The sequence below is a fragment of the Juglans regia genome, chromosome 11 (genome assembly GCF_001411555.2).
Source record: "Juglans regia cultivar Chandler chromosome 11, Walnut 2.0, whole genome shotgun sequence".
Classification (NCBI taxonomy): domain Eukaryota; kingdom Viridiplantae; phylum Streptophyta; class Magnoliopsida; order Fagales; family Juglandaceae; genus Juglans; species Juglans regia.
The window spans coordinates 4,427,751-4,439,280 of record NC_049911.1 but is presented as its reverse complement, the minus strand read 5'-3'; the positions used below and the strand labels follow the sequence as shown (position 1 = coordinate 4,439,280).

Genomic DNA, 11,530 nt, shown 5'->3' with positions numbered 1-11,530 from the left:
GATCTAAATCTGCACCCAATTGTATGATCCATTTTTTGCTTGAACATAATTTTGCCATATTTTGGATATATGGTAAATGTTCCTGCATGAAATAAATTTAGAGTATAAGCATGATTATCAAAGATTTATAGGCATGTTAATATAGAATATATAAAGTATAGTGAATAAATATAAATGTAGTGTTTGTGTCTAATTGTTATAATCTTGTGCAGTTCTGTCCATTAAACGGTCAGTTTTCAACCAAAAAAGTAGATTAAATGGGCCTCTTTGACTTTTGGTAATTAAGCCTTGATCTTATGCATATCTTGTATATATTTACTTACTGTTAGTGTTTTTACATCATTTTTACTGTACTGGATCATTTGATCAGAACATGAGCATCTATAGGAGATATTCTTTTGTTGTTAGAGATAAGGACAAGGTGCTGCTGCTATAAGATGTCGCTACCAAGGGAAGGAAACTCTATGGTTTGGCAGGAGACCAACCAATTGAGGCTCCCTTCATATTATTAGTGTATGAATGAAAAAACTTAATTAAACATATTGTTCAGTACTAACAATTGAAAAAAAAAATGCTAAAACATGGTGATGAGTCCTTCTCCATTTGGCTAGATTAGAGACTGCTGCTTGTATGCTTTTTTTTTTTTGTGTGTGAGTGAGCAACTCTAAATGCTGGCTTTAAGCTAATATATATGTATATATATGGGTGATCTCTTTATATTAATCATGCTAAAGCAGTATTAAAGTAAGTTTGTTTTTATGGGTAGAAGCTGGCATTGCTTGAGCCAAAAGGGAGTGAGTTCCATTGACAATGCATTCGAAGAAAATATCCTAAATTAATCAAAGATTTTAGGTTCTCAAATTGTGGGGCAAAGGGGTCCAGTGACAGGTATTCAATTGTTTTTTTTGTTGTATAACTTTAGAGAATATCATTCGTAGACTACTCACACCTTCTCATGTACACCCCACCCCCTTACTTGGTATTGTTATGCTAACAAGATCAATAAAAGCTAATACAGTCCAATAAAAATAAAAATAAAAATTGTAGGCAAACAAGAATAATTTGACACCAGAATGGCGTCTTTTCCTGTTGCTCGAAGGCATCAGAAAATCTAGAGGAAGTAATAGGTGGCCTCCAACAAAAAAGCTACCAATAAATAAGTTAAGTACCACACAGTTTTAATTCTTCTAAGTACGTAGGTGCATGATTTCACAATTCAGTATAATATATATATATATAGACACAGTATCACACATTTTTAATTCTTTAAACATGGTCTGCATGCATAAATGATGTGATAATCTTTATATCATATTTATCAGAAGCTATATAACGTGCAGTAAAGAGACTTAGTTAAGGCATTTGTAGTTAAGAAAAAGCTAAATCTATCTTGGAAAATAAGATTGATTTTTACATATTAAAAACTTAGTTATTAAGTGAAAAGTTGGTTACCTCTCTGGTGTGTTCCATTAGTTCAATTGCTGTGCAACCTAGAGCTTCTTCTGCTATTTCACCAAAAATGACTGCTCCTAGTCGTCCATTGCCATCGTCAATGTCAATGTAGGCGCGACAGCTGTATAAACAAACTATATTTTTTAGTATAGATAACTAAACAATATTTTTAATATAACATAAAATTGATTAAACAAATTATATTCATGATGTAAAATTTGAATATAACATATATACCGTGGTTGTGCATTACTCATATATTTGCAATGGTAACACATGAATTTTTCATTTTGTTCATATCCTGTTCCCTTTTTACATCCAATGCAGGACATGTAGAAGAAAATTTGATGGAGATCAACTACACAGATAGTTGCTTTAATCCAAAATTTTGCCTTCTGCATAAAATTTTGAACAAACATATGTTTTTAAATGTTTGTAAATAGTAAATAGTATGTTTGTAAATAGTATGCGTGTGTAGTATTTTTATTAGGCAATATATGTAAAGAGAAAAAAAGTTAAAGAAGACTGTAGAGACGTACCATCATTGGTTGTAATGTTTTAAGGAAGCCAGCAACATCATCAATCTTAATTATGTTTTTCATATCAACAGTTGATGTTGATGCCGATGTTGATGTGTGATGTAGATTTTTTTCGACGATTTCTTCAAGCAGTGCATGATTAAGCATCGTCCTTAATATTTTAGTAGAATTTAAAAGGAATGAGTTAAATCATGAATGGAAAGATATAAAAGAAAAAAAAAATTAAAGCTAGTTGATGAATATGCATTTTGTGTATATATTTTGAAATTTTTGAATATAGTATAGAATGTCTAGATTTTTTTTATAATAGGTACAAATTATATATGTAACAAGGTAAGAAATAATTACCATTGGCATAATGGAGTTGCACCAGGGATGACAGGATTTAAGGTAAATACACTTGTCGGTTGAGAAGAAAGAGAGAGACCTATATTATAAAGAAATAAAAATAGTTAGTAAATAATGATATTTTATATTTAATATATGTTGATATTTTAAGTTGAGTAATATACCATTGTATGAACCGACTTTTAAACGTGTTGCAAGTAGAGTTGGTTTAGCTTCAATAATATGAGAGATTGTCTGACATTCACCATCCACAAACCGACCCCACATAGTCAACCATATAGGCATTAGGCTGAAAAGTTTAGGAGAGATTATTTAAAAGTATAATATGATAAAATAGTATTAGAATAAGGTAATTAAAGAGTTATAATGTTACATATGTAGTTGAGAAATTTTGTTTACCTTTGATCAATAACGTATATTTCTTGGATCTTTGTTGGCCCATGTATTGAGGTAATTTCTCTAGGAGGTTTCATATGTATTGCGACCGCCATAATAGCTGCTCAATTATGCAAAAAAATTTTCTCGTGAACTTTAAATAAGAGTATTAAGAATGAATTTTAAAATATTGTGATATTTACCTATTTCAGATCCAGTGTTTTTGTAGTCATGCAGATCGGTGAATGGGATAATATTGTATTCTGGTGGTTGTAATTCCTCTTCATCATTTGGAATGTCTTCGATGATTGTTCTGGAATTTAAGATCCACTGGTATTCGTGCGCTTCGATTTTATGTCTGGCATCCAAAGGTTTAACATAGGCATTGCTAATGTAGTATGATCGGAAGATGTGTAATGTGTCATTACGTAGGTCTATATCTTTGCCAAAAATTGTTGCTTGCAGTCGGTTGCCCTGCATAATATTATTTAAATGAATAGTTATATGCATTCAATTAATTGTAAAATAGTGTTTATTAAATATATACATGTAGGATTAACTGTGTAATGTAATCTAAATATTAAGTGTATTTTTGCAAGTATGATAATAATGTCAATGTGTTACCTCAGGATCTATCAATGTCAGATTTTGATATTTTGTTGGTGAATGTTGTGCAGTACGTTTGGGAGATTTGTCTGAAACAATCATCTTGATACTCCAATTTCTTGTAGTTGGAGTAATATTTTTGATTGATGTATGGACAGTCCGCATGTTGAAAGCTACTCATGCATGAAGAGAAAAAGATATTAGTATAAATAATTGAATTTAAACAAAAAAATTTTAGTAAATAATAAAATAGGAAATTGAGGAAATTATATAATGGAAAAACAAATTCTATTCAATCAAGAGACATATATTAAAATTAGATTACTCACAGAAGTTTATGATGGATATGCTAGTGTTAGTAACTCTCTATAAACAATATTATTTGTTTCGGCATCTTCCCAATCATGAGTTGATACTGGTCTTATAAGAACTTTTACTGAAGCAGAAGTCTTGGCTCTTGACAATGCTACATATAGTTGACCATGACAGAATACGGGTTGAGGCAAGTATACACCAACAAAATCTAATGTCTGTCCTTGTGCTTTATTTATTGTCATCGCAAAACTTAATCTGATAGGAAATTGTGTTCTTTTGAATGGAAAACCACTCTTATCATCTGCATTTGGCAAGAAAGGAATTCTTGGTATGAAAACTCTTTTGCCAGTATGATGACCAACTGCAATTTCAGCATCAATGATATTTCGTTCAAAGTTGTGGCAAATAAGACGTGTCCCATTGCACAAACCTTCTGAAGGATTAACATTTCTGAGCAACATGATAGGACAATTTTTTTTTAGTAACAATTCATGGGGTGGAAGTCCATTTGGTGTTAATGTGTTTAAGAAATCCTCCATGATGCCTTGTTCTGATGTATCAATTGTTTCGTCAAAGCTATAATATTGTGTAACTTCACCAGGAAATCTTTGAATGAGCATTGCATTTATCTCATCGACCGAATTATTCTTTGGTGTCAAGATAGCTCGATTTGTCATTTCGGATAAATTTTCTGAATAACTGCCAATATCTTGGAAGACCGCATCGATCAAATTATCTAAGGACTCCACATCATTTTTGTAAGGAATAAGCATTTCTTTGGGAATTTCTGTCTTGTTCTCAATTGTGATTGGTGTTGTTCCATTTCCAACCTGAAGTAAATAATTTGAGAAATTTGGATCGAATCTTGCTCGCATATTTTCACTCAACCTAATCTTAGTTAGAGTGGACCACAAATATGACGATGCTAAACTGGCATCAACCTCTTCTTGTCTTGTGCCTTTACGAATCACAGGTAAGACTTGACGAAAATCTCCACCAAATACTATAACTTTTCCACCAAATGGTAATCTTGAATCAGTTATATCTCGTAACATTTTATCCAATGCTTGCATACATTCTTTTCTAGACATAGGTGCTTCATCCCATATGATTAACCTTGCAAGACGTAACAATTTTGCAAGAGCGCCTTGTTTGCTTACACTGCAAGTACTATTTTTGTCAAGATCTAATGGAATTTTGAAGCGAGAATGTGCTGTTCGACCCCCGGGTAAAATAGATGCTGCAACACCAGATGATACAGTTGCAAGAGCAATAAAGTTTTTTGATCTCACTGTAGCGAGGAGTGCTTTATACAAGAATGTTTTACCTGTTCCACCAGGACCGTCAATGAAAAATGCAGCAGATTCATTTAGAAGGACTTTCTGCAAAATTGACTCGTATGCATGATGTTGTTCAGGATTAAGAGTCATTGAAGCCATAAGATCTTCTTCTGGTATCAAAACTGCAAATTCATCATTTATTTCTCGAAATTGAATTTCATTCTGATCCAAAGAAACATCTTGGTCTATTAAATGAAACCTGTTTATGTCTTTTCCCATCGATTCAAGAGTTGAAGAGATGCTTCGCAAGACTTTTGTCTTAATATCTGCCGATGTTGCATCATTTGTTTGGAAATCACTCGACATATCTTGTTCAAAACATTCCCAAAGTTCTCTAGGATTTGTTGGATTACAATATACTAAAATTGTTGCAAATAACCGTCTTAAACTGTTTGGTATTTGGTACAAGGAAGCCTCTTGCATACAGTCTTGTAAACTGGTATCTCTTTCTAACAAACCATGTAATGTAGCTGCTTCACGAAAGGTTGGTGCAGTGACATTGCCAATTGTTTTGATGTGGTCAAATGACAAAGGACCTCTTATATGATTTAACAATATTCGTAAGTAGTACCTTTCACCTTCGAATGGACTTGCTGTGACAATACGACCTATAACAGTTTTCTTCTTTCTTGGAGGCCATATTTTATGTTGTTGGCTCCAAACAAAAACCTCAGGAAACTCTTTGTACAATAACTTTCGAGCATTTTCATCAGCTTGATTTGTTGAAAAGAATTCAGTCAACATTGATTTTGCCGAGAAATTAGATCTTAGAACATTGTTCAGGTCGTCATGTGCATGAAAAGCTACCAAGTGTTGATCTTCAAGATGTAGATGTAAACTATAAACTGATGGATACATTTCATTAAGAGTAAAGCCATATATTCGCCACATAGCCTCTGGTGGAGCAATCCATCTAGCTGATTGAAATTGTTGGATTTCATCTATCTCTTGAATGTTTTGTCCAGGAATTAAATTGAAAGCAACACGATCATGACCTTTGTAAATGTACTTATAGAGGTATTTGACTGCTTTGATTGTTGAGCAAATTTCCACATTCATGTGACAATCGAATTTTGCAAGGAGGTATGGATTATGTGGAACAACCCAACGGTTATCTAAATCTTTACCTCTGACTTTGACAGTTATTCCATTATCACGACGTTTGTACTGTGGGAAACAATCGATTCCAACAATTGTGTTTGATGCAAAGCTTTTTGGATAGTGATTTTTGCAACTGCCATTTTTTTTCATACATACATTGATCGGATTCAATACTCCACAGGGGCCATGCATCATATGCTTTATTACTGTTTTGTGCAAATGCGAATTTCGATCTTTATCAGGTACTTCTGCTGATACAATTTCATCAAAAGATTCGGGAGCATAGATTTTCCAATCTCTTTGTAATATGATTAAGAAATGTGCATGTGGCAATCCTCTTTTCTGATGTTCAATGACATATACATATGCTGAAACTTTTCCAAACACCTCCCGTTTGAATAATTCATCCTTCAATTCTTCTAATTTTGCTCTAAAGATACGTGCAATTAAATCAGGACGATTTTGTGCTTCTTCTTGTGGTTCCAACTCATCCAAGATTTCTTTCCAACTTGGGTTGCACGTCATAGTTAAAAATATGTCAGGTTTTCCGAAACGTTGGACTAAAGCCATTGCTTCCATGTATCTTTTGCGCATATCTCTTGGACCTCCAATAAAAGAAGAAGGCAGAATAATGCGTTTACCAACTTTAGAAGCATTGTTTTGTCCAATTGAAATACTGTCAACTATTCCTTGATACACCTCAGATCGAATCTCTTGTTGCTTATTTCGGAAATAATCCAATCTTGACGTCTCAATTTTCACGTACATATCAACAACAAATTGCTGCAGTAAACGGCCCGAGAATAACAAAATAGATCTTATATTTTTCCTAATTTGAAGCTTGTAACAATAGTACTCGCGGCATGACACAACAGGTTCTTTTCTAATCTTTTTCAGCACTGTAAGTTGATAAATTTAACAAATCAGAAATATGAAACTGTTATATTAGAACAATTAAAAGTTAGAATAAGAATAATTATTTTAACCTTCTTGTTCCTTTGTAAGTAGTTGCTCTGCTGATATTGATTGTTGGGGGTCAATTGATGCTCTTGTTACTCGTTGTGGGAGTCTTTCCCCTTTCTTTACTTTTAATATTCCTTGGTGCCAACCAGTATCGCCAAAAGGAAATAACAATGGATATTGCAGTGGATCATAACAGCCAAAATAATATTGGACTATATGATTCCCACCTGCATGATTGAATACCACAATATTTCGTCCTCTCAATTGTTCTGAATCATCATCTTCAATCCAGATAACTGCTACTTGGGAAGCTGACGGTGCGTTAAAAACACGTTGATCCAAACCCACATCTGATCTAATATGAATTTTGTGATTTTCCAAATTGGGCAGATCCCCAAGAATTCGAAAGAATGTTGAGTATGGATTAACATGAAGTATATCCATGAGTTGAGCAATAATTGATGAATCCAACCTTCCAGTGTCATAAATACGATTGTCCAATTCATGTTCAGTATCATAAAAATACAATTGTAGATACGAAGGACGTCCATCCAGAGGAACCAAGTTGTTAATGTAATGATAAATTTGACCTTGAGCTCGGAATGTATAAATTCCTTTGTTCCTTCTACATAAATCTCTATCAAATTTAACTCCAAATGATGTAAAAGCAAATTTATTGTTATATGTACGCACATACGTAAGAAAATTGACAGATTCAACTGTGTTAGAAGTAAACAAATCGTAAAGTTGTTCTGGAACATCATTTGTAGTTAAAGAAATTGTTCCATCGGCACAACAAAAACCATTTGTTTCATGTTGAAATCTTTTTGCCTCACAATATCTACAGAATGGAACTGATGATAACAAAGTTGTCTCAAATGGCACTGTTTGTAATATTTTTCTAAGACCAGCCGATCGTTGATGCTGCTTTCCTATGAAGGAAAAATGAATAAAACAAATGAGGCAAACTCTTAAAGGTGATATGATTTTCAATAGAAGTATCATTGAATGAAGATGTGTATAAGGAAGAAAGAAAATGGAAAGAAGTACAATTTAATTTTATACATCTTTCTTACCACGAGAATTTGTTGATATTCTTGTTTCAAAGTTGGATTGGCATCGAGAAAAAGAACGAGCCTATTGAATAAAAAATTGAACATGTTGAATAAAGAAAAAAAAAAGAAGACTAATGGAAAAGTACGATAAGAACAAAGGATATACAATAAACCTGTTCGATCGGAAGTGGACCAGATGTATGTACATTTTCTGTACATGTATTTGTTGCCTCAAGTGGAAAAGACATTGTAGCATTGTCCAAACAGAGAGATTCTGTTGACACAATGTCAATTGTGTTTATTTGCTGATAGTGAACTCCGGAATTATCAATATTAGAATTATATTCGATTTGTTTAACGGAAGATACATCACTGGTCGAAGCATCAGCACGAGAAATGCGTTGTCTTTTTGTACATGGTCTGACATTTTCATTATTGTGCATAAATTCTATATCTCCTCCTAACACATTTGTTTCATTGTGAAGGATTGGTTGGGAGAGAAATTGTTCTTCGTCTTGAATAGTATCATTCGTAGAATTCCTTTGTTGAAGATATCTTTCTTTCTTTTTTCGTTGTATATGTTTTTCTTCTTCTAAAGAAAAAGCCTTATACAAATTGTTCATCCTAGATTGTTTTCCAATACCTTGGAAAATATTTTAAACAAAAACTGAAGTTATAAGAATAGAAAAGAACTAATTGATTATATAATGATAACTTTGTATTGATATATCAATGTAAGCTTATCACTTTTCATTTATATATGCAACAAAAATTTTTTCAATCTAAATATATGTTCGAACAAAATAAAACCAACAACTACTGAGGTTTACATTATAAAACCTTGGAGTAGGTTTGTAAAAGTTTGCAAAGTACCCTCATGAACCTCAATAGGTCATTTCCATGAGTCTAAAAATACAGAGTGAGCAAAAGCTGATGATAATATCTTTACATCATCATATCTTTACAATGACTGTCACAAGCTAAAGATAATATCATCTAACAGTCGAATGATTTTAAGAAATTGTTTATCTGAACAACGCTAGTGAGTTTGCTCAGAATACACGCATCATATCTTTCCAATGACTGTCACAAGCCAAAGATAATATTATCTAATCTCAAATTTGATATTTTATGTAACAATCAATGAAACCAATAGCAAACACAACCATATCATTTGACTATATCTGCCTAGCCATGAACGGAACAATAGCATAAAACTGAAAAATTATGCACAGAACACGATGAACCACAATAAAAACAAACTCCACATACATAAGAGTGAGAGATTCAACAAAGTTGACGGAAGGTACCTTAAAATGAACTCGGAGATTGGAACCTCTGGCTTTGCAGGCTGAAAAAAGGTCAGAAAAACATGTCAACTTTCTATTGCATTAAGAATAGTTGTTGAGGAAACTATAAGAAATAAAATAACATTTAGAATCTCATATGTTATATCTATGTTTAACAGATAATAAACAATAAACAAAAATTATATGATTTTTTTAGTATGAATTGTACACAAAAAATGTATAAATAAAAAACTTACAACCAAATCAACTATTTAAACAAATAAAAGGGAGCAACAAATTTTGAAATTTTTTATAATTTAATATTTTGTCTGCATACTCTTATATATGCACTACTATATGTTCATTTGAGTAATTAAATGCCTTCCAACAACATTCAGGATGAGGCCAGCTGTAACCCTTGTATATATGTAATGTTACTCTACTGATCAATTAGAATATTTCCATATTAATTTAGAGAGTAGTACTGCTTGGTTTTACCCATTATCTTTCAGCTGATCGTGAACTCATACGTACGTACGTACCATATATATAAACATTATGTATTAATAATAAATAATGAGATGTTTTTCAACATATATTATTTTTTTGTAGTGAATTTATAATGATTTTTAATATTGATGTTATTAGAGACATTAATGATTTTTTCATCTAGAGCTATTTTTTATCTAAATATTCCTACTTACATTATATTATATATTCAGTTTTATGGAAAGAAAATAAAAATTTGACTATTATTTATTAATAATAAATAATTAGATATTTTTTAACTTATATTTTTTTTTTGTATTGAATTTATAATAATTTTTACTATGATATTGATCTTATCTATAACCTCGGTGATGGGTTCATTGTATCAAACAAATTAGCTGACTTATTCCTTATTTAAATACGATAATATAATTGGTTGTACCTACTCACTAAACATTAATTATCAGGCCTAATTTGTATTTTATTTTTATGAAATTTGCTTAATTTTTTCCCTTTTAATTCCCTCCAGCTTGTTGGTGTGGCTCATATATTTTCTATGTAAAATATATTTATGGATTAATTGTGTTGTTGGTGATATATTTTTTCTGCATCATGATATTAAGAGTTATTCTATTATTAAATATGTGTATAGAGGATATCATCTGCAGAATTTGATGTGTCACATTCACTGAAAGATTTTTTTTTCTAGACCTATATATAATTACCATTTCATTTGTAATTATTCAACTTAGGATTTTCAAGTTAAAATTCAAGATCTTGAATTTGATATTATCTCCATTTATTTGTTAAATAAGAAGTTTTATTACATAAAACATCATAGGTATAATAAAGTCCTATACATGCTTGAATTAAACCTCTAAAGTTATTTTCTATCTAAACATTCTTATGTACATTATATTATATATATTCAGTTTTATGCAAAAAAATAAAAAAGAAAAAGAAAAAGAAAGAATTGAGTATGTTATTAGTAACATAACTAATTTTTTCATCTAAATTATTTTCTATTGGAATATAAATCAATAGCCGTTCCCATTTCCAGTCTATAGGCTCACATATGCATACAGTTGGGGATACATGAAACGAACATGTTTTCAGCACTATAATGTGATCCAATATGCCAGTCAATCAAGAATCATGCCCTTGAATGAGCGTAACTACAGTTATGATAAAAGGGTCAATGTGTTTTAAAGGCAAGAATACAATGGAAGGTATGTTTTATTTATAAAAAGAATACAACCCTCACTAATGATTGGTCATAAGCAAAAACAAAATCAGTAAAGTACGTGATTCATTTCAACTTGAAGGTGCTGCATGAATAGGCAGCAATGACAGATGGTTATGGGTCCAAGCCCAAGCTATAGGAAACGCATAGAATAACCTCTGATTTAGCAAAACAAATGGACACGGATTGCATAAATTTTTAATACAGTAGAATGCCCAAATATTTGGTCAAGACCTTGTTAAGTAAATTGTGATCTATGCTTATACAATGCAAAATTTGAATCAATGGTCATCAATAAATGATTTCATTCAACATATATTATTTTTTTTATTAAATTTATAATGATTTTTTTTTTCTTTTTCCTCAGGTTGTATCTCGGTCGCCCGAATCCTCCTCACCGTCGGTTTTGGTTCAG

At 31.6% G+C, this 11,530-nt stretch overlaps 1 protein-coding gene across 1 annotated transcript; it reads right to left on the bottom strand.

The window, feature by feature from the left end:
* Positions 1 to 1,425: 1,425 nt before the first annotated feature.
* LOC118349866 lies at positions 1,426 to 7,483 on the bottom strand. Its single transcript, XM_035695792.1, has 8 exons — positions 7,267 to 7,483; positions 3,925 to 6,975; positions 3,339 to 3,493; positions 2,918 to 3,188; positions 2,739 to 2,835; positions 2,504 to 2,628; positions 2,340 to 2,418; positions 1,426 to 1,573 (listed from the first exon to the last, which is right to left on the bottom strand). Exons 1-8 carry the CDS (start codon positions 7,481 to 7,483, stop codon positions 1,426 to 1,428), a joined length of 4,143 nt encoding a protein of 1,380 aa, XP_035551685.1.
* Positions 7,484 to 11,530: the final 4,047 nt, after the last annotated feature.